Here is a 24,231-nt window from a genome sequence, read left to right as displayed (position 1 = left end):
GGGGGGGGATGGGTGTTATGGGGATTTATATACCAACAATCTCGTATGTTGACTGTTTTGCTTTGTACAATTATCCTTTTTGTACTATGTTGAATATAATACAGGATGCAAGAAATTTTGTAACATGATAAATGTTTATTTTGTACAAAACCAATTTTTTTTTTTAATCTGATTTAAAAAAAAAAAAAAAAAAAATGTCACTGGGTCTGCCTGGGTGAAAATGGAGGTATGTCCGGGTTCAGCTCTGAACCCGGACAACCCCTTTAATGGACCTCAGAGTAGGAAGGTGACTTCTGTATTCCATGGCATTATACTTTTTCATCCATTTTTGCACCAAACATCCAGATATGCAAGGCTGGAGTTATTCTACAGCATATGAATTTAGCAATATTGGAACTTATCTATTTAGTCGATATTGTCATGTTTGTATTTAATAAAGATTTTGTTAGGATGTATTTATATTGTGTTGTTATGCCGAATGCGGTTTTACCCACTGATTGCCATGGTTCTGCAGCAAGCACATGTAAAACATGTTAAAGGGATACTCTCACCTGGGACATTGATGGCATATCGCTAGGATATGTAATCCTGAGACTTAGTTGTAAAACTGTTAGCTCTTCGCCATGCTGCAAAAGCTGTGTCGCATCGGCACCATCAGAATATGCATGTATACTGATGAATCAGATTTGCAGTTTGACACGTCGTGGATCTGCATTCAGATTTAGCATCATTCAATGGGGTTAATCTGCGTGTGGCAACCTGCCTCCGTTATCATGTGGAAACTGCGACAAGAATGGCCTTCTGCTCTGAATATAGCGTGTACTCACATATTTTGCCATGGTTCCATTCTGCTAGTAAAGATGTTGCACATCACTGTCACTAAGATACTCCTACTTATATTATAATTGTTAAAAAAAGAATATCACCCAAATGAGTGGATTATTGTTGAGTTTTTTTTCCTAATGGAAAAGGGAATTCTCAGGCTACTTTCACAACAGCGATTTTGCTGGATCCGTCATGGATCAGCAAAAACGCTTCCGTTCTGATAATACAACTCCCTGCATCCATTGTGAACGGATCCGGTTGTATCATCTTTAACATTGCCAAGAGGGATCCGTCATGAACACCACTGAAAGTCAGTCAATGGGGGACGGATCCGTTTTCTATTGTGTCAGAGAAAACTGATCCGTCCCCTTGACTTACATTGTTTGTCAGGACTGATCCATCTTGCTCCGCACCACATCGGGGACAGAAAAACGCTGCTTGCATCGTTATTTTGTCTGCGATGGGGACGCAACCAAACGGAACAGAATGCATTCTGGTGCATTCCTTTTCGCTCAGTTTTGTCCACATTGATAATGAATGGGGACAAAACGGAAGCATTTTCCCCCACTATTGAGATCCTATGAATGTTAAAGTAGCCTTAGATGTTTTCTTCAGTTCTAGCGTTAATTTGATACTTGGGTTTTCAAGAGAAGAAAAATCTAAGCTCTTACTCTACTGTCCTGTTTATAAAGAGAAAACCTGGCAAGCTGTAAAGTGTACAATTACATGGAGTCAAGATTTTGTTTTTCTTCAGGGTGCGGACAGTGGAGCAGTTAGACCAGAGATATATCTTGGTACCTGAGAAAGTGAAAGATGCCTATTTGGTGCATTTGATCCAGAAGTTCCAAGATGAGCATGAAGATTGGTCCATTATGATCTTCACCAACACTTGCAAGTAGGTTTTGATACATTTTGTGGTAGAATATAATTTTCTGTAATGAACATGACTATAAATCAATTACTCTTGGGCTTTTGAGATAATAATCTTGTTGCATGTCTAGATTACAACTCCTGGATAGGACATTGCACATGCAGTATTTGTCTGCTTTCATCTTGCCATTTAGTTTCTCAAACTGCAACCAACGGGAGTAAATATTGGGTCATAATTTAGCTCATGGTCTTTTCACATCTTGATGCGTTCTCCTTTTGATATTTCAGAAACTGCCAAATCCTCAATATGATGCTTCGTGAGTTCAGTTTCCCTTCAGTAGCTCTGCACTCCATGATGAAGCAGGTAAGTGTCTGCAAATTGCACCTTAAAGGAGGTTAAAGGCATATCGCTAGGAAATGCCCCAATGTCTGGTAGGTAACGGAACCTGCAAAGTGAAGGAGGGTACCTCATGGCCGCTCTCTATTCATTCCCATGGGAGCGCCTAAAATAATCGAGCAGCGCGCTTGGCTATTCTCAGCAGTCCTATTTAAGTGGATGGAGGGCGGTCAAACATGCGCAGTGCGCCCTCCTTCACTTTGTGGGCTCTATTCTAAAGATAGGTGCAGGTCCCAGAGGTGGGACCTGCACCTATCTGACATTGGGGGCATATCCTAGTGATGTGCCCCCAATGTCTAAGATGATGCAACCCCTTTAATGTTCTTATTCCACCAGTCTGGTTATTTACATCAGTGCAGCATATTCCTCATCATGCTGCATAGAGCATCCAGTCACAACGGATGCCAAAACAGCGTTGAAAGGGAGAGAGCACGGTGTTCTGCAGGGAACGTTCCTGAACAGTCTGATGGGGGAAGGACACGATGTGCAATGCTCTATACATATCACTGCTAATAGTGATCTAATGGCCAGTAACTATTAGATCACTCTTCTCTCCAATCTGGATAAAGATAAATACTGGGGTAACAGATCACCTGCTTCATCCAGAGAGAAGGGGAACAGGAAAATAAAGCCTGTGTAATACAATACCAGGACACCCTAACAGTGATGGACTATATTCTGTGGCATGTGCACATAATACATGGATGCGTAGAATAATGCGTCCATATCATAGAATATTAACCATCTTTCAGTCACTGCACTGCCTTTTCCATCCTTCACTAGGACATGAAAAGGCAGTGTGGCTTTCCCTCGGGATAGCAGTCCCAAGGCTCCTTCTCTCACCCCACTCACTACCCGTCGCAACCACTGACACATCGGTGGGATGGGAGTAGTGATCACAACCACTCAGATGTCCTGGTCAATAGTGACCACAGCATGTAAGAGGTCTGACAATTGTACTGTCACCCCTATCAGCCCCCACTGATGACAGCTATAATACACTGCAATACAGAACTATTGCAGTTTATTATACCAGTGATCACTGTGATATATGTTAAAGTCCACTAGTCGGATTATAATAAAACGTAAAAGAAGGTTTTAAAATGTTTAAAGTATTTAAAAAAACAACTGTTTCTCCATTAAAAATGCTTTACTTTGTCAAAAGGAAATAAGAAATGACATGTTTGGTATTGGGACATCCATAATGACCCGCTATAAAATTATCATTGTATTTAACCTGCAAGGTGAATGCTGTTAAAAAATAAATAAATAAAAAGAGCTGAATCTTTAATATTTTTTTTTTTTTGTTCAGCCTGCCACCCATAAAATGGAATAAAAAGCTATCCGAAAGTCCTATGTACCCCATAATGGGCCACATTTTTATTAAAGTGTTTTCACTGTGCCAAAATTAGTAGAATGTAAAAATCTGTATGTTTGGATGTTAAGTCATAGAATAAAGGTAAGGCTACTTTCACACCTGCGTTCGGTGCGGATCCGTCTTGTATCTGCACAGACGGATCCGCACCGATGATGCAAACGCTTGTATCTGTTCAGAATGGATCCGTTTGCATTATTCATTCAAAGTCAATGGGGGACGGATCCGTTTTCAATTGCACCATATTGTGTCAGTGAAAACAGATCAGTCCCCATTGACTTACATTGTAAGTCAGGACGGATCCGCTTGGCTCCGCATCGTCAGGCGGACACCAAAAAGCTGCAAGCAGCGTTTTAGTGTCCGCCTCAAAAGCGGAACGGAGACCAAACGCAGCCAAATTGATGCATTCTTAACCACTTCCCATCTGGGCCATTTGCCCCCTTCCTGACCAGGCCTAATTTTGCAAAACTGACATATCTCACTTTATGTGGTAATAACTTTGGAACGCCTTTATTTATCCAAGTTATTCAGAGATTGTTTTCTCGTGACACATTGTACTTCATGATAGTCATAAATTTGAGTCAAAATATTTCACCTTTATTTATGAAAAAATCCCAAATTTACCCAAAAATGTAAAAAATTCGCAATTTTCTAAATTTCAATTTCTCTGCTTTTAAAACAGAAAGTGATACCTCATAAAATATTTATTACTTAACATTCCCCATATGTCTACTTTATGTTGGCATCATTTTGGAAATGTCATTTTATTTTTTTAGGACGTTAGAAGACTTAGAAGTTTAGAAGCAATTCTTCAAATTTTTAAGAAAATTGCCAAAACCCACTTTATAAGGACCAGTTCAGGTCTGAAGTCACTTTGTGGGGCCTACATAGTGGATACCCCCATAAATGAGCCCATTGTAGAAACTACACCCCTCAAGGTATTCAAAACCGATTTTACAAACTTTGTTAACCCTTTATGCGTTCCACAAGAATTAAAGGAAAATGGAGATCAAATTTTTAAATTTCACTTTTTTGGCAGATTTTCCATTTTAATCCAATTTTTTCTTTAACACATCGATGGTTAACAGCCAAACAAAACTCAATATTTATTACCCAGATTCTGCGGTTTACAGAAACACCCCACATGTGGTCATAAACTGCTGTATGGGCACACGGCAGGGTGCAGAAGGAAAGGAACTCCACATGGTTTTTAGATGCCATGTCCCATTTGAAGCCCCCCGATGCACCCTTACAGTAGAAACTCACAAGAAGTGACCCCATTTTGGAAACTAGGGGATAAGGTGCCAGTGTAATTAGTACTATTTTTGGGTACATATGATTTTTTGATCATTCATTATAACACTTTATGGGGCAAGGTGACCAAAAAATTGGTTGTTTTAGCACAGTTTCTATTCATTTATTTTTACAGCGTTCACCTGAGGGGTTCAGTCAAGTGACATTTTTATAGAGCAGATCGTTACGGACGTGGCGATACCTAATATGTATACTTTTTCTCATTTATTAAAGTTTTACACAATAATAGCATTTTTGAAACAAAAAAATTATGTTTTAATGTGTCCATGTTCTGAGAGCTATAGTTTTTTTATTTTTTGAGAGATTTTGTTATGTAGGGGCTCATTTTTTGCGGGATAAGGTGACGGTTTTATTGGTACCATTTTGTGGGACATACGCGTTTTTGATCACTTGGTGTTGCACCTTTTGTGATGCAAGGTGACAAAAATTGCTTGTTTTGACACAGTTTTTTTTGACAGTTTTTTTTTTTTTTTTTTTTACGGTGTTCACCCGAGGGGTTAGGTCATGTGATATTTTTATAGAGCTGGTTTTTACAGACGCGGCAATACCAAATATGTCTATTTTATTAAATTCTTTCTATTTTTACAAATTTTTTTTTTATTCCTTACTTGGGAACTTTTTTTTTTTTTTTACATGTGAAACTTTTTTTTATTTTATTTTTTCAACCCTTTATTTTTTTTAATTTTATTTTACACTTTTCGTCCCCCATAAGGTCATACAAGACCTCTGGGGGACATTTGCTTCACTGTTGATTTCTCCTGTAACTGGGGCTGACATAGTAGCCCCAGTTACAGGAGAAATACACCCCCCAGAGAGGCTGTACAGCAGCAATCCAGCGCTGTACAGCCTCAGAGCAGGGCTGATCGAGGTCTCTGAGAGACCTCACACAGCTCCTGCACTCTCCGGTCCCGGCGGTCACATGACCGCCGGGCCGGAACAGGAAGCGCATAGCGCTTCCTGCTCTGCATACACAGCGCTCGGTAAGCGCTGTGTCTGCAGCGATCCGGAAGGCAGGGACACCTGGGAACTGTCCCTGCCTCCTCTCTGGGTGGCCCTGCTGTCAGTGACAGCGGGCAACCCGATCAGCAGCTGCACGATTAGCGTGCAGCTGCTGTTTCTGAAAAGACGTTTTAAAACGTGCTTTCAGAAATAGAGGTCCACCCATAGGACGTTTATATCTTATGGGCGGACGGCAGGTGGTTAACGGATCCTTATCCACTCAGAATGCATTGGGGCTGAACTGATCCGTTTTGGGCCGCTTGTGAGAGCCCTGAAACTGATCTCACAAGCGGACCCAGAAACGCCATTGTGAAAGTAGCCTGACATGTTTTTTGCTGCAGGATGAATGGGGCAAGAAAAAAAACTGAAACCATTGCTGTTTTTTTTCCATCCCCTCCCCAGAAAGCATTAGGGGTTGTCCAGGCTTTTTCTACCCGGCACCCCTGCTGATTAGCTGTATGGGAAGACGGTGTGTGCAGTGCACACACCGTCTCTTCAAACAGCTGATCGGCAGGGGTTCCGGGTGTCGAACCCCTGCCAATCTGATATTGGTGACCTACCCTGAGGGTAGGTCATCAACAGAAAAAGCCCAGACAACCCCTTTAATAAAATTTATTCAATAAGTTATATGTACCCCAAAATTGGCCCATTGTTAAATACAAAAAACTGCTGTAATTTTGTCATGTATTTCCTTTACTGCTCCTATCTTTCATTCTGGGCTGTGATCACATGACCATGACCATGTCCATTCTGCTCTTTATTTCTTGTGATAGGTGTGTCAAAGCAGCATCAGGGGCAGTGATAGGGGTGTGTCTATGTAACTAGCTGATGGGAGGAGCTATAAACTAGCTGGGTGTTAGGGGCAGGTGATAGGTGAGTGTCTAACACCACCCAGCTAGTTTATAGCTCCTCCCACCCAGCTACATAGACACTCCCCCTATCCCTGCCCCTAACACCACCCAGCTAGTTTATAGCTCCTCCCAGCCAGCTACATAGACACTCCCCTATCACTGCCCCTATGTAGCTGGCTGGGAGGAGCTATAAACTAGCTGGGTGATAGGGGAGTGTCTATGTAACTAGCTGATGGGAGGAGCTATAAAGTAGCTGGGTGTTAGGGGGAGTGTCTATTTAACTAGCTGGGTGGGAAGAGCTATAAACTAGCTGGGTGTTAGGGGCAGTGATAGGGGAGTGTCTATGTAACCACCTGGTGGGAGGAGCTATAGACTAGCTGGGTAATAGGGGAGTGTCTATGTAATTAGCTTAGTGGGAGGAGCTATTAACTAGCAGGGCATTGTTAGGGGAAGTGATAGGGTAGTGTCTATGTAGCTGGATGGGAAGAGCTATAAACTAGCTGGGTGTTAGGGGCAGTGTTAGGGGAGTGTCTATGTAATTAGCTTAGTGGGAGGAGCTATAAACTAGCAGGGCATTGTTAGGGGCAGTGATAGGGGAGTGTCTATGTAACTAGCTGGGTGGGAGGAGCTATAAACTAGCTGGGTGGGAGGAGCTATAAACTAGCTGGGTGGGAGGAGCTATAAACTAGCTGGGTGTTAGAGGCAGTGATAGGGGAGTGTTTATGTAACTAGCTCATGGGAGGAGATATAAACTAGCTGGGTGTTGTTAGGGGCGGTGATGGAGCTGTGGGGGAGAGAGGTGAAGTGCATCATGGGTTTGGTTGGATACAGCAACACTAAGGGGCACAGTTATTAACCACCTCCGGACCGCCTAACGCAGATTTGCGTTCCGGAGGTGGCAGCCCTGCGCTCAGCGACGCATATACGCGTCATCTCGCGTGAGCCGGGATTTCCTGTGAACGCGCACACAGGCGCGCGCGCTCACAGGAACGGAAGGTAAGAGAGTTGATCTCCAGCCTGCCAGCGGCGATCGTTCGCTGGCAGGCTGGAGATGTGATTTTTTTAACCCCTAACAGGTATATTAGACGCTGTTTTGATAACAGCGTCTAATATACCTGCTACCTGGTCCTCTGGTGGTCCCCTTTGTTTGGATCGACCACCAGAGGACACAGGTAGCTCAGTAATATGTTGCACCACTACACTACACCCCCCCCTGTCACTTATTAACCCCTTATTCACCCTTGATCACCCTTGATCACCCTTGATCACCCCTGATCACCCCATATAGACTCCCTGATCACCCCCTGTCATTGATTACCCCCCTGTCATTGATCACCCCCCTGTAAGATCCATTCAGATGTCCGCATGATTTTTACGGATCCACTGATAGATGGATCGGATCCGCAAAACGCATACGGACGTCTGAATAAAGCCTTACAGGGGCGTGATCAATGACACTGGTGATCACCCCATATAGACTCCCTGATCACCCCCCTGTCATTGATTACCCCCCCCCCCCCCCCCCGTCATTGATCACCCCCCCTGTCATTGATCACCCCCCCTGTCAGGCTGCATTCAGATGTCCGTATTATTTTTACGGATCCACGGATACATGGATCGGATCCGCAAAACACATACGGACATCTGAATGGAGCCTTATAGGGGGGTGATCAATGACTGGGGGGTGATCACCCCATATGGACTCCCTGATCACCCCCCTGTCATTGATCACCCCTCTGTAAGGCTCCATTCAGACATTTTTTTGGCCCAAGTTAGCGGAATTTTTTTTTTTTCTTACAAAGTCTCATATTCCACTAACTTGTGTCAAAAAAAAAAATCTCACATGAACTCACCATACCCCTCACGGAATCCAAATGCGTAAAAATTTTTAGACATTTATATTCCAGACTTCTTCTCACGCTTTAGGGCCCCTAGAATGCCAGGGCAGTATAAATACCCCACATGTGACCCCATTTCGGAAAGAAGACACCCCCAGGTATTCCGTGAGGGGCATATTGAGTCCATGAAAGATTGAAATTTTTGTCCCAAGTTAGCGGAAAGGGAGACTTTGTGAGAAAAAAATAAATAAAATCAATTTCCGCTAACTTGTGCCAAAATTTTTTTTTTTCTATGAACTCGCCATGCCCCTCATTGAATACCTTGGGGTGTCTTCTTTCTAAAATGGGGTCACATGTGGGGTATTTATACTGCCCTGGCATTCTAGGGGCCCCAAAGCGTGAGAAGAAGTCTGGGATCCAAATGTCTAAAAATGCCCTCATAAAAGGAATGTGGGCCCCTTTGCGCATCTAGGCTGCAAAAAAGTGTCACACATCTGGTATCGCCGTACTCAGGAGAAGTTGGGGAATGTGTTTTGGGGTGTCATTTTACATATACCCATGCTGGGTGAGAGAAATATCTTGGCAAAAGACAACTTTTCCCATTTTTTTTATACAAAGTTGGCATTTGACCAAGATATTTATCTCACCCAGCATGGGTATATGTAAAATGACACCCCAAAACACATTCCCCAACTTCTCCTGAATACGGCGATACCACATGTGTGGCACTTTTTTGCAGCCTAGGTGGGCAAAGGGGCCCACATTCCAAAGAGCACCTTTCGGATTTCACAGGTCATTTACCTACTTACAACACATTAGGGCCCCTGGAAAATGCCAGGGCAGTATAACTACCCCACAAGTGACCCCATTTTGGAAAGAAGACACCCCAAGGTACTCCGTGAGGGGCATGGCAAGTTCCTAGAATTTTTTATTTTTTGTCACAAGTTAGTGGAAAATGATGATTTTTTTTTTTTACAAAGTCTCATATTCCACTAACTTGTGACAAAAAATAAAAACTTCCATGAACTCACTATGCCCATCAGCGAATACCTTGGGGTGTCTTCTTTCCAAAATGGGGTCACTTGTGGGGTAGTTATACTGCCCTGGCATTCTAGGCGCCCAAATGTGTGGTAAGGAATTTGAAATCAAATTCTGTAAAAAATGACCAGTGAAATCCGAAAGGTGCTCTTTGGAATATGGGCCCCTTTGCCCACCTAGGCTGCAAAAAAGTGTCACACATGTGGTATCTCCGTATTCAGGAGAAGTTGGGGAATGTGTTTTGGGGTGTCATTTTACATATACCCATGCTGGGTGAGAGAAATATCTTGGCAAAAGACAACTTTTCCCATTTTTTTATACAAAGTTGGCATTTGACCAAGATATTTATCTCACCCAGCATGGGTATATGTAAAATGACACCCCAAAACACATTCCCCAATTTCTCCTGAATACGGAGATACCAGATGTGTGACACTTTGTTGCAGCCTAGGTGGGCAAAGGGGCCCATATTCCAAAGAGCACCTTTCGGATTTCACTGGTCATTTTTTACAGAATTTGATTTCAAACTCCTTACCACACATTTGGGCCCCTAGAATGCCAGGGCAGTATAACTACCCCACAAGTGACCCCATTTTGGAAAGAAGACACCCCAAGGTATTCGCTGATGGGCATAGTGAGTTCATGGAAGTTTTTATTTTTTGTCACAAGTTAGTGGAATATGAGACTTTGTAAGAAAAAAATAAAAAAATAAAAAAAAAATCAGCATTTTCCACTAACTTGTGACAAAAAATAAAAAGTTCTATGAACTCACTATGCCCATCAGTGAATACCTTAGGGTGTCTACTTTCTGAAATGGGGTCATTTGTGGGATGTTTGTACTGTCTGGCCATTGTAGAACCTCAGGAAACATGACAGGTGCTCAGAAAGTCAGAGCTGCTTCAAAAAGCGGAAATTCACATTTTTGTACCATAGTTTGTAAACGCTATAACTTTTACCCAAACCATTTTTTTTTTTACCCAAACATTTTTTCTTTTATCAAAGACATGTAGAACAATAAATTTTGAGCAAAATTTATATATGGATCTCGTTTTTTTTTGCAAAATTTTACAACTGAAAGTGAAAAATGTCATTTTTTTGCAAAAAAATCGTTAAATTTCGATTAATAACAAAAAAAGTAAAAATGTCAGCAGCAATGAAATACCACCAAATGAAGGCTCTATTAGTGAGAAGAAAAGGAGGTAAAATTCATTTGGGTGGTAAGTTGCATGACCGAGCAATAAACGGTAAAAGTAGTGTAGGTCAGAAGTGTAAAAAGTGGCCTGGTCTTTCAGGGTGTTTAAACACTGGGGGCTGAGGTGGTTAAGACTTAAAGGGGTTATCCATTATCATAAACACTCCCCCCCCCCCCCCCCCCCCCCCCCCCCCCCCCCCCTCCATGTGCCAGGCCCCTCAGAGTGAATATACTTACCCTGCTCCCTGCGGCGCTCCTGGTACACGGATGAAAACATCTGGTGTAGGGGAGCAGCCAATGGCAGACAGAGACGAGCCTCCCTAGTGTCACCCGCGATGCTAGGGAGGCTCGTCCCCTCCTGCCATTTGCTGGCCCTTTGGTGTTCCCGTGGTCTGCATTTGCGGCTAAGAATAGGACATGTTCTATCTTGTGCAGAACGGACATATGGATGTGGAAGGCACACGAAAAAATCAATGTCTGTTCCCCAAAAGATAGAACATGGCTTATACTTGGCTGCAAAATGCACTTCATGGACCTACAGGTCGGCAAAAGAACAGATGCAACACCAACATCATATGGGCGTCATCCGTATTTAGTGATGGCAAAATACATACAGTTATGTGAATGCAGATGAGCGTTTGTCACGCTGCGAGTCCGCATCGCAGCTCCCGGCCTGACCTCCCAGCACTGACGTGGTCACACAGCATTATATTGATTTATGATGCTATGTAACCCTTACAGTTCTGGAATGTATTGGATAACACTGACATAATGCTGCCAGTGTTATCCAATACATTCCAGAACTGTAAGGGTTACATAGCATCATAAATCAATATATCATGTCAGTGCTGGGAGGTCAGGCCGGGAGCAGCGCTGCGGACTCGCAGCGTGACACGCGCTCGTCTGCAAGTGTCTGTTCAGTGGGATTCTGACCACTCGGGCACCTGCTGAAGAACAGAACTCCATGGGCACATAGTTGGCAGTATTATATTGTGTCTCTGGCTGGTTAAACTATTTCTGTTAACTTACAAAAGGAAAAGGATTTTTCCACTGTTTTAACAGTTTTCTCTACATGCATGAAAAGATACCAGTTCTGATATCGCATTAATGCCCAGTCTGTGCCCTAAAAAAAAAGGACAAAGTTAAAAATTACCCGTAGAATGTGACTTTCCAAAAGGTGAAATTTTGCTGTGGACTTTCAGATGTTGAAAGGGTTAAAGTTCGAAGAATTGACTAGATAAATGATATCCCACCACAAAGTTCCCGATTATGCAGCACATCGTATTTGCTGAAGTGGAAAGTGCAGGTTTAGTTTTGAAGCAGCAGTTCCCTCGTATATTTCATTTTCTCTTACAATAGAGAATAGCAGCATCTGGGAAATCAAATACCGTAGTGGTTTCCTGCAAAATATGACCTCCATCTATTGAGTATGGCGCATAAAACGGCTTGTCTGGTGGCCTGTAGTTAAAGCCATGGTGGAGTTATTATTATTATTATTATTATTATTATTATTATTATTATTTATTAAAGCGCCATTCATTCCATAGCGCTGTACATATGATAAGCGGTGCACATACATAATACAGACAATTGCACTAACCATAAACAAGACGAGTTACAAACTAGTTCAGAAGGAGAGAGGGCCTTGCCCATGAGGGCTTACAATCTACATGGTATGGGAGAAGGACACAGTAGGTGCGGGTGAAGCTGGTCATGGCGGTATAGAGGCAGCAGGGTCACTGGTTGTAGGCTTGTCTGAAGAGGTGGGTTTTCAGGTTTCTTTTGAAGGATTCCACTGTAGGTGAGAGTCTGATATGTTGGGGTAGCGAGTTCCAGAGTATGGGGGATGCACGGGAGAAATCTTGGAGTCGATTGTGGGAAGAGGCGATAAGAGGAGAGGAGAGAAGGAGGTCTTGTGAGGATCGGAGAGTGCGTGAGGGGGTGTATCGGGAAAGTAGCTCAGAGATGTAGGGAGGGGACATACATGGCCTTGTATGTATTTGTTAGTACTTTGAAGTGGATTCGCTGGGCAATGGGGAGCCAGTGAAGGGATTGGCAGAGGAGTAATAGGGTGAGAGGTGGATTAGTCGGGCAGAAGAGTTGAGGATAGATTGCCACATTGCCTTTAATCCCCTCCTGCCCTGTTCCATTTAGGTGCACTGTTCTGTTTTGGGCAGTTATTGGTGGTGGGAACTACTGGATGTGACTTTTAATTCTAACAGTCAAGTAACCTCCAGGCAGTGCATGCAGGTACATGTCAGTGTACCTCTAGACTTCAGCTGTGACTCTATAGTTCAACGTGGACATTTTCACTACAAAAAGTCTCTGTTTAAGTCCCAGCCTAAGGGGCCTACCACATGATGCAGCTGCCCACCGCCATCCAGTGTCCACACAATTTAGCAGTAAAATCCTGCAGCCCTTGGTCACTTTAGGTGGAGTTTGCGGCAGTGTACCGCGTGGTCTGTCCCTTGTAGACAGGATAATTCTTATCAATGTCTTGCTCACTGTAATAGTTTGTACAGAAGTACATGTTTTCTTGTGTATTTGCCTGAAAATGAAGATACATATTCATATAAAACCAGCCTAGGACACTGCTGATGCAGAATTTTCATTGTAGTAATGATTCCTGCTTCACTGTGAAATCTATCATATGTGGTGTAATATAGCTGACTATGTCTAATCCAATGGTTCTAAATCTTCCACAGGACAATAGTTTCTGATTGTGCACGTCCTTGTTTTTTTTTCTCCATAGAAAGACAGATTTGCTGCCCTTGCAAAATTCAAATCCAGCATTTACAAAATTCTGATTGCCACTGATGTGGCGGCCAGGTGAGAGGACACGCATAGCACCATCTCATTGTTGTTTCCTCCCCTACACTGCCATGAAGGGTATATGCTGCTTTCTGCTGGTATGCCACCTGACCGCAGCTGTAAAGTTGGTTCTATGGTGTTAGTTAATAAGGGGTTATCCCTCAAAGTATTTTTCACCTACCCAGAATGGAGCTGTAGCGAGGATATCTGTCCACCGCTCCGTTCACTTCTATAGGACTGATGTAAACAACAGTCTGTCCCATAGAAGTGAAGAGAACAGTGGACTGACATCACGTGCGCGTTACCGTTCCATTCAGAGAGGGAAATCCAGGGCCCTTCATTCTCGGCATCGAACTGGGTCCCAGGGTACTGATCCCTGCGATACAAAATGTATCGCGTATCCTGTGGATAGGTGATAAATACTTACCCATTAATCATCTAAGCAGTGTTCCTCAACTCCAGTCCTCAGGGCCCACCTACCGGTCATGATTTGAGAATATCCACACAACGAAGACCTGTGGTACGTTTTGATGCGTGGACACCAATTCTATCCCCTGCTCAATACTAGGGGAATCCTGAAAACATGGCCAGTAGGTGGGCCCTGAGGACTGGTGTTGTGGAACCCTCTGTGTACTTTATTCTGCACATGTAATTAATAGCTGTAAAGCCAGACGTGTGCCTGTTATCCCTCACTCATGCCTGTGAATGGATGGGCTTATCAGAGGTGACGCTGGGTACCCACTGATCTCGCACACTACACTGGTTCTGCAGAATCCAATAGCCCCTTTATCTGAGAGGAAGCTAAGCGTATTCAATTTATATGTTTTGCTTCTTTCTAGGGGGCTGGATATTCCCACTGTGCAGGTTGTGATCAATCACAATACCCCAGGCCTGCCAAAGATCTACATCCATCGTGTGGGCCGCACAGCCAGGGCAGGTAGGATTCTGTCCGCTCCACACGATAATGGTCTTTTTGCTTTACTAGATTAACAGAATAAAATATCATTATTTGGGATCACTTGCTAAAATGCTGGGGGCTTTTATTTCTTTTTGTGTAGCAATTACATTTTCTATCACGGTTTCTGTTAGTGGATTAGGTTTTATTACACAATATGTTATTTTGACAGGTCCAATACACGTTTACCTATAAAGTATGAATGGCTTCATTAGCTGTTCGTTGTGCTACCCCTGCTTTGCAGCAAGCCTTATTTATCTTCCAATATTATGAAACTGTACTTATCTAGGAGTATTACAAGAGATTGTATGTGTGTGTATATATGTATATATGTATATATATATATATATATATATATATATATATATATATATATATATATATATATATATATACACAAATACAAAGTGGCAGCACCGTCTGATGAAAAAACTGAAGGATGCAACTGGCCCAATTGGGATAAGCAAACCCATCCATGAAGTAAAAAAAATGCAAAAAAAGTTTTTCTCGCCCAGTTTCCTTGGGGGACACAGAAGACCTTGGGTATAGCTCATCTCCATAGGAGGCGTGACACTAAGTGAAGACTGTTAAGCCCCTCCTCCACAGCTATACCCTCAGCCTGGAGAGAGAGACTGCCAGTTTTTTGCTTAGTGTCCAAGGAGGCAAGACACTCCCTGCTCTGCAGGGCTGTATTCTCCTTGTTTAAATTTTAGATTTTTACTTTTTTATTTTCTTTTTGTTCCAGATCATCAGGGATAACAGAGTCGCACTAGACCTCTCTGTTCTCCCGGGGTTGAGCTGCGCCAGTGCCGGTCACCCGCACTGCTGCCTCCCCCACAGAAGGCAAGGTGGACCAGGGCAGCCTAGCTCCCCTGCATCCCGCCAGCCCAAGGGTCGCCCGCACGCCAAGTCCCTCTTCCAGCGTCCTGCCACTACGGTGCCAGTAGCTGAAGGGGCGACCCTGCTGGAATGGACCGAGGGTGAAGACGGCTGTGGTAAGAGAGAGGCTTCACCAGCCCTACGTCCCCGTCCCCCCCGGTCTCCTGCGTGCCTGACCCCCATACTGGGCCTCTAGTCCCCTGCTGGATCTATGCTGGCACCTGCAGAGCGGCAATCTCCTTCTGCCTTACCCCCCCCCCCCCTGCCTGGCTCCCATAGACATGCAGCCAGTGGCTGTCTCCACAGCCAGCTACAGAAGCGGCAACATAGTTTATTTCTACCACAGGCACCCGGTCTCTGGGTCCCCCCCATCTCCTACCGGAGTGTTGCTCAAGGCCTGCCTGACGGCTGTGGAGTGAGGCCTCGCCTCCGGCCGACATTGGTACTCTGGTGCGACCGGGCGCCGCAAAAATCTTAGCCCAGGCTCCGCGGCCTGCTAGGCCGCCATTCCGGGTCCCTGACTCTTCCGGCCGGCGGGGTGGGCTCCCGCGGCCGGCAAGCCGCCATTCCGAGCCCCTGACTCTTCCGGCCGGCGGGGTGGGCTCCCGCGGCCGGCAAGCCGCCATTCCGGGCCCCTGACTCTTCCGGCCGGCGGGGTGGGCTCCCGCGGCCGGCAAGCCGCTATTCCGGGCCCCCGACTCTTCCGGCCGGCGGGGTGGGCTCCCGCGGCCGGCAAGCCGCTATTCCGGGCCCCCGACTCTTCCGGCCGGCGGGGTGGGCTCCCGCGGCCGGCTTTGGGCTTGACTTCAGCAGGCCCCGGCCGACCGTCGGTGCCGGTCGGTGGGGCTCCGCAAATTGTGGCCCAGGCTTCGCGGCCTGCTGGGCCGCAATTCCGACCGGCCCGCGGGGTGGGCACCCGCGGCCGGTTTGATGCGCCACTCCGCCTCAGGTTCCGGCGGTACATGCCGGGCGCCGCAAATTTAGACCCCGGCCTCACGGCCTGCTAGGCCGCAAAATTCCGGCCTCTGGTGGAGGGGGCGGGAACTTCTCCAGGCGCGAATTTTTCCCGCCGGGAGGTTCCTCCGCCCCCAGGGGATCGCAGCGCCGCCCTCCAGGCCGGATCCATGTTAACCCTTTTGGGTACAGGCCGGCTCCCAATGGGCCTGTATGGCTGGCCCCCCCCTTTTTCCTGACTATCTGTGCCCCTATATGGTGGCCCCCTTTAGCCTCAGAGAGGCTGTGTTTTTAATAAAAAAAAAAAAAAAAAAAATATATATATATATATATATATTTCTATTGGACTGCGCAGGACGCTGCAGCCTCATCAGTAGTGCTGCATGTCTGCATGCCCTCTTTCCACAGGCGGCATAGTGTTGCGCTCCCAACCTGCGTCGGTGCTAGGGCATTTCCCCTTTTAGGCAGTTTTCCTGCCCTCTTCCAGGATACGGCGCTGGCCAAGTGCATGCGGCCCTTCCGTTGGCAGCATTCATCATCTCTCCAGTTATGGTGCCTGCCATGTGCATCCCCCCCCTCCTAGGCGGGATACTGCACTCTCCCTGGCTGCCGGCTGGCCATGTGCATGACCCCCTTTTAGGCGGAATACTGCACCTTCACCGGATACGGTGCTGGCCATGTGCATGACCCCCTTCCTAGGCGGAATGCTGCACTCTCTATGGATTTGCTGCCGGCCATGTGCACGACCCCCTTCTCTAAGCGGAATGCTGCACTCTCACTGGATTCACTGCCGGCCATGTGCGTGACCCCCTTCCATGGGCGGAACGCAGCGCTCTCACTGGATTCGCTGTCGGCCATGTGCGTGACCCCCTTCTTAGGCGGAACGCTACACTCTCACTGGATCTGTTGCCGATCGTGTGCATGACCCCCCTTTTTAGGCGGAATACTGCACTCTCGCCGGATTCGGTACTGGCTATGTGCACGACCCCCTTCCATAGGCGGAACGCTGCACTCTCTCTGATGGGCTATGATGAACTTATGTACTATGTTACTATGCTGCACTCTCACTGGTTCCGCTGCCGGCCATAGGCATGATTCAGGCAGCATAAATACATCCCTCTGTCTGTGGTTGTTTTCTCGCAGGTACGTTGCTGGCCATGTGTAAGTACCCCATACATGGCGGGGTGCTTGCACTCTCGCAGGATCCGCTGTCAGCCATATGCATGACCCCTCTTCCGTGGGCGGTGTACGTACTCTCGCTGGATTCTCTGCCTGCCATGGGCATGCCTTCCTTCCTCAGGTGACATACACACATTCTCACTGACTGTGTTTGTCTCTCACCAGTACGTTGCTGGCCATGTGTATGACTTCCATACATGGCGGGTGCACGCACTCTCCCTGGATGAGATGCTGGCCATGTGCATTACCCCCCCTTTTTTCTGGGCGGCATGCTACACTCTCACCGGATACCTTGCTGGCCATGAGCATGGCCCTCTAACATGGGTGGAACGCTTGCACTCCCATTGGATATGGTGCTGGACTTGTGCGTGACCACCCCTTGTTCCATGGGCAGAATTTGGCACGCTCATGAGATTCACGGCTGTCCTTGTATGGCTGTACTGGACTTGTACATGTCCCCCTTCATTGGCAGAGTAGTAGCACTCTCGCTAAATCAGTGTTGGGTGTATTATTGCACACTCACTTAATGCTAGGATAACCCTGTGCATGTTCCCCTTTCACTAGGTGGACCTCCTGCTGGATTATAGGGTATGTCCTGCTTCTCTGAAGTAGGTACGGCCTTAGGCATCACTCCCTTTTGGGACCGGCCTTTGCACTCTTGCAGACTGCAGTTTGCCAGATACAATTTCCCCCCTTTCGGGGCGGACTGCTTGCGTTCCATCGCATGCTATACTAGGCTTGTGCATAACTCCCTTTCAGGTTGCACTTTGCAATTCCGTACATGCTGTGGCACTCTGTGGCGAGCCCCCTTTTTCGCTGAATTAACCTTTTTGCAGTGAGCGAACGTTCTTGTGCGTTGTTTGGGCCGTTTATGCCTTCTCCTCCTGTAGGTGGGTTGGCCTTCTCACTGCTTACGGGCTGCTCGTACGTATGCCTCACCTGCTTCCTGCGGCATACTTTTGTTTTCTTGGGATACGATGCTGGCCGCAAGCCTTGCACTCGTCTCTAAGGAGTTCATTCTGTCCACCTGACCCGGACGGGCTCTACTTGCTCTCTGCTGCACGGAGCTGGGTGGTACTCATTCATTTAGTTGGCCCTTTATTCCAGGGAGTGTTCGTGGTTCCTAGATGCGTGCCCATTCGTCCTTCCGCGGTATTGCTTCCCTGCGTTAGTGGTCACATGGTCGGGAGTGCTGTTGTCTGGAGCGCCCCTCGAATTCTTCGTTGGCTCTGGCAGGACTGCGGTTCCCTTGCCTGCTGCAATTTCCTCCTCTTCGGATGTAGTGTGGTATGAGTCCTTCCTCTTGGCGCCTCTACGCTTCAGTCTGATCTGCTACCAGGTGCGGGCCGCTTTTCTCGGGGAAAGTCACCCAAATTCTCTTGGGTGCTCGATTACCCAGGTCCGGAGGACCTCCACCTTGGGTTCTCAGGGTATTCGCCTTCTGCGAGGCGGTGAACCGGGCATCTCACAGTGTAGCAGGGTTCTGCTTTTGAGCTGTCCTATGGCTTCCCTGTTGCCCACTCCTCCTTTCGATTGGAGGGTGTTATGCCGGCCTCTGTCTCGACTACCTTATCTCGCCGGCTCTGTTTGGCTCCCGCTCGGTACAGATCACTCCGATGTGGCTTCTGTCCCGCCAGACTTCAGAGGCTGTTCCTTCACTGTCCTCCCCTCTGGGGAGAGCATGGTTGTTCATGTGGATGGTTCCGGTGTTCCTTTTGGCCTCGTACTGTCTCCCTTGTCCACACTGGCTGTATTAGCTGTGCCTATTTACCGAGTCTACCGCGTTCTGTCCTCCCGCTGAGTGCAGATTGCGTGGTCCATTCTAAGTCAATGGTCCTGCTGTAGACTTACCTTCTCGGTAACTTGGGGGGACTACCTTTCGGTCCAGATTGTCCTTTGATCTCCCACACCGGGACTGTAGAACATGGCTACATCAGCATGGACTTTAGCCTGTCTTGTCCTGGCATCTGGCGGATGCTGGGCGGGCCCTTTGGTTCCTTTCAGTCTGTCCTTCTACTCCCCCGCTAGGGTGGATACGGGACAACGTTGCCCGGGGGCCGACGGGACCAGTTTTGTCGACTTCTGCCCGTGTTACTGGTCTGCGCCTGATCACATTGGTTTTTTTCGCCCGCTTGCCAGGCGACTCCAGCGGGTTTGCTACTGTCCGCTCCTGGCTGTATTTCGTCCAGGATCTGTCGTAAGACTTATGGTTCTTTTGTCTGGGGTTCTGTGGGAAGCTGTGCATTCCCCACTCTGACCTTTTCTCTCCCCATGGTTCGGTCTTTTTTTCCAGTCCGGCCTGGACCTGGGACTGGAATTCCTTTACTTGAGGTGTCAAGTGTCAGCGCTGTTCTTCCTCTTCCAGCGTTCCCCGGCCCTCTGGGCCTGTCAAGACCTTCTTACTCGAAATGGCTCTTTGGTTCCTCTGTACTGTCCTTCGGTATCGCCCTGGGAACTTCATACTGAGCTCTCGGTGCTCCAATCTTGTCCTTGGAGCTGTTACAGAAGTTCTCTCTACCCCGTCTGTCCTGTACGGTTGTGTTTCCGTATCAGTCGTGTCTCTGACTGGTGCCTGAATGGCCCCTTTTTGTTCTGAGCCTTATGTCTTTTCCCAGGGCAGGGCTGTTCTACATCCCGTTCCTTCCTTCTGAAGGTGGTGTTTGCCTTTCGCTTCAACACTTCACCGATTTTGGACGTTGTTTGGGCCTTGCCGGTTTTACTTGGAGATCTCCGACTCTTGTCGACGTTTGGTCTCTTGGGTTTCCTGGAGGTCCGCACTTAGAGTTGACGGACTCCAGGGTGGTTTTCCTCCGCCTTATCAGATTGGCTATTGCTGAGGTTACCGCACCGAGGGCAGAATTCTGCCTTTGCTGTCGCCGTTCATTTCACCAGAGCGATCGGTGCCTCCTGGGCCGGAGACATTGGGCTTCGGCCATGCATTTGAGCAGGGCGGCCACAGGTCTTCCGTGCACGCTTTACAGAGTTCTACGGGGTGCATACTCTGGCTTCGGCGTATGCTGCCTTGGTCCGCCTGGGTCTGCAGGCGGAGATTCCTTGATGCCTTCGGGTGCTTCGCCTTGGAGCTGTGGTCCCTCCCCTTTTGGACTGCTTTTGAACGTCCCAAGGTCTTCTGTGTCCCCCAAGGAAACTGGGCGAGAAAACGAGATTTTTGTATAACTTACCAGTAAAATCTCTTTCTCGCTCTTTCCTTGGGGGACACAGCACCCACCCATTCATTGTTTTTCTCTACACGGTTTCCGAGTTTGTGTTACCCGTTGGGTAGTTGGCTTGTTGGTTCCTTGTTGGACTTTGCCTTTTCTCACTGCTTGGACACGCAACTGGCAGTCTCTCTCTCCAGGCTGAGGGTATAGCTGTGGAGGAGGGGCTTAACAGTCTTCACTTAGTGTCACGCCTCCTATGGAGATGAGCTATACCCAAGGTCTTCTGTGTCCCCCAAGGAAAGAGCGAGAAAGAGATTTTACTGGTAAGTTATACAAAAATCTCGTTATTCACCCATACAGGCAATGCGACGTTTCAGCTCACTACTGTAGCCTTCCTTCCTCATATATTATAAAATCTCCCTATAAGATGCACTTTTCCCCCCCCCCAAGGTGGGGAAAAATGTCAGTGTATCTTATGGGGCGAATACTAATCCACTTCCATTACGGAAGCACTTATTAGTACAGAAGAAACGGGAGCGATGAATGCAGCGTGTGGGCTCTGTATTCACCGCTTCCTGGTCTTCATCGCATGCTGTGCTGTGTCCTGTCCACAGCATGAGGACATCGGCGCGTGCTCAGTGACCTTGCGCTGTGCAACATCTGGGCAAGGCAGGGAGAGCTCTGGATCTCAGGAACGGTAGCTGATTCTAGACCAGGGGAGGTAAGTTGATTTGTTTTTCCTCTGAGCTCTGATTAACATGAGGGTCTGATCTGAGGGCGGAATGGGGGTCATTCATATTGGGAGTCTGATCTGAGCTCTGAATGGGGGTCTTTCACATTGGGGTCTGATTGGGGTATTATAAACATTAGCGGTCTGTTCTGAGGTCTGATTTGGGTCTTAAAATTGGGTTTCTGATCTGAGGTCTGATTAACTTTGGGGGTCTGATTGGTAGTCCGATCTGAGGTCTAATGGAAAATATTTTTTTTCTTATTTTCCTCCTCTAAAACCTAGGTGCGTCTTATAGGGCAAAAATTATATAAAATGTGTGTGTGCATTTTTGTGTTTGTGTGTGCATTTTTGTGTTTGTGTGTGCGGCTGTAAACTCAGAACAGGTGCAGATCTTTCCCATATACCTGATCTCTGTGGAGGCTCCACTCCTGGTTTTGGCTCACAATCACTGATGGAAATCAGTGACCAAATACTGAAATGTGAATAAGGCTTAAAAGGCAAAGTTTTATTTCATGGTTATTTGTTCCCATATGACTTCTGCCATCGTTAAAACTGCCACTTAGCTCGCACTTATGAAACTAGAACAGCATTTTAAACCAAGGGCCCTTACTTGTCTGTGGTGTCTTATTCTTAAGGCCTGAATGGTGCAAGTTCAAAATAAGGCAGTGTTCATCAGACTTCAGAGAGAGATGTGGGATCGGTCTAATCTGACCCCACCCCACCCCCCCCCCCCCTTCCCCAGAGGAAGCATCTAAGCAAAGTGTTTTTTTAGGACTCCTGTGTGTCTTGTTTGGTTGATATGCCTTTGCTATAATTTGAATGCATGCTTAATGTACAGGGTGGGCCATTTATATGGATACACCTTAATAAAATGGGAATCGTTGGTGATATTCGCTTCCTGTTTGTGGCACATTAGTATATGTGAGGGGGGAAACTTTTCAAGATGGGTGGTAACCATGGTGGCCACTTTGAAGTCGGCCATTTTGAATCCAACTTTTGTTTTTTCAATAGGAAGAGGGTCATGTGACACATTAAACTTATTGGGAATTTCACAAGAAAAACAATGGTGTGCTTGGTTTTAACGTAACTTTATTCTTTCATGAGTTATTTACAAGTTTCTGACCACTTATAAAATGTGTTCAATGTGCTGCCCATTGTGTTGGATTTTCAATGCAACCCTCTTCTCCCACTCTTCACACACTGATAGCAACACCGCAGAAGAAATGCTAGCACAGGCTTCCAGTATCCGTAGTTTCTTCACAGCATAGACAATTGCCTTCAGATAACCACAAAGATAAAAGTCTAAGGGGGTCAGATCAGGAGACCTTGGGGGCCATTCAACTGGCCCACGACGACCAATCCACTTTCCAGGAAACTGTTCATCTAGGAATGCTCGGACCTGCCACCCATAATGTGGTGGTGCACCATCTTGCTGGAAAAACTCAGGGAACGTGCCAGCTTCAGTGCTTTAAGAGGGAAACACAGCATCATGTAGCAATTTCGCATATCCAGTGGCCTTGATGTTTCCATTGATGAAGAATGGCCCCACTATCTTTGTACCCCATATACCACACCATACCATAAATCTTTTTGTTCCAACAGTCTTGGAGGGATCTATCCAATGTGGGTTAGTGTCAGACCAATAGCGGTGGTTTTGTTTGTTAACTTCACCATTCACATAAAAGTTTGCCTCATCACTGAACAAAATCTTCTGCGTAAACTGAGGGTCCTGTTCCAATTTTTGTTTTGCCCATTCTGCAAATTCAGTGCGCCGATCTGGGTCATCCTCGTTGAGATGCTGCAGTAGCTGGAGTTTGTAAGGGTGCCATTTGTGAGTAGCTAATATCTGCTGAAGGGATGTTCGACTAATGCCACTCTCCAGTGACATGCGGCGAGTGCTACGCTGTGGGCTCTTGCTGAATGAAGCTAGGACAGCCACTGATGTTTCTTCATTAGAGACAGATTTCATGCGTCCAACACTGAACCAGTTTCACGGAACTTAGCAAGCAGTTTGCTAACTGTAGCATGGGAGATGGGTGGTCTCGTAGGGTGTCTTGCATTGAAATCTGCTGCAATGACCCGGTTACTGCGTTCACCAGACATAAACACAATTTCTATCCGCTCCTCACGTGTTAACTTCGGCGACATGTCAATGTCTGTAAACAAAGAGAAACTTGTAAATAAATCATGAAAGAATAAAGTTTTGTTAAAACCAAGCTCACCATTGTTTTTCGTGTGAAATTCCCAATAAGTTTGATGTGTCACATGACCCTCTTCCTATTGAAAAAACTAAAGTTGGATTCAAAATGGCTGACTTCAAAATGGCTGCCATGGTCACCACCCATCTTGAAAAGTTTCCCCCCTCTCATATACTAATGTGCCACAAACAGGAAGTTAATATCACCAACCATTCCCATTTTATTAAGGTGTATCCATATAAATGGCCCACCCTGTAGATTTACTTAGTGCTATATTATTATTTGTTACCTGAAAAAGTGGTTAGTCATGTGACCTACGCTGTATGTTATTGTCCAGTGTTCGACATTGCTGACATTTTTAGGGTACATTCTCACGACCATATGAATGGGTCCACATCCTTTCCACACCCATTTATTTCAATGTGACCGCAAAAGATGCAGACAGCACACAGTGTGCTGTCTGCATCTGTTCCATTCCGCGGCCCCGCAACAATATAGAGTCTGTCCTTTTCTTGTCCACAATCTCTGATAAGAATAGGTATTTTCTATATAGCGCCAGTCATGTGCGGTTCGCAAAATGCAGAACGCACACGGCTGGCATCCATGTTATGCGGTTCTGCAATTTACAGACTGCAAAACACTGACTGTCGTGTAAATGTAGCCAT

General features: G+C 46.4%; 1 protein-coding gene across 1 annotated transcript in view; it reads left to right on the top strand.

Moving 5' to 3' along the window:
• DDX49 (DEAD-box helicase 49) overlaps positions 1-24,231 on the top strand; it is a 52,152-nt gene that overhangs the window by 16,557 nt on the left and 11,364 nt on the right. Inside the window, exons 6-9 of the mRNA XM_040417432.1 lie at positions 1,580-1,720; positions 1,984-2,059; positions 13,452-13,528; positions 14,350-14,447. Coding sequence (XP_040273366.1) covers positions 1,580-1,720; positions 1,984-2,059; positions 13,452-13,528; positions 14,350-14,447 — 392 coding nt within the window. The remainder of the gene's footprint in view (positions 1-1,579; positions 1,721-1,983; positions 2,060-13,451; positions 13,529-14,349; positions 14,448-24,231) is intronic.

This window comes from Bufo bufo, chromosome 2 (assembly GCF_905171765.1).
Source record: "Bufo bufo chromosome 2, aBufBuf1.1, whole genome shotgun sequence".
Taxonomy (NCBI): domain Eukaryota; kingdom Metazoa; phylum Chordata; class Amphibia; order Anura; family Bufonidae; genus Bufo; species Bufo bufo.
This window is presented reverse-complemented; position numbering and strand designations above follow the sequence as displayed.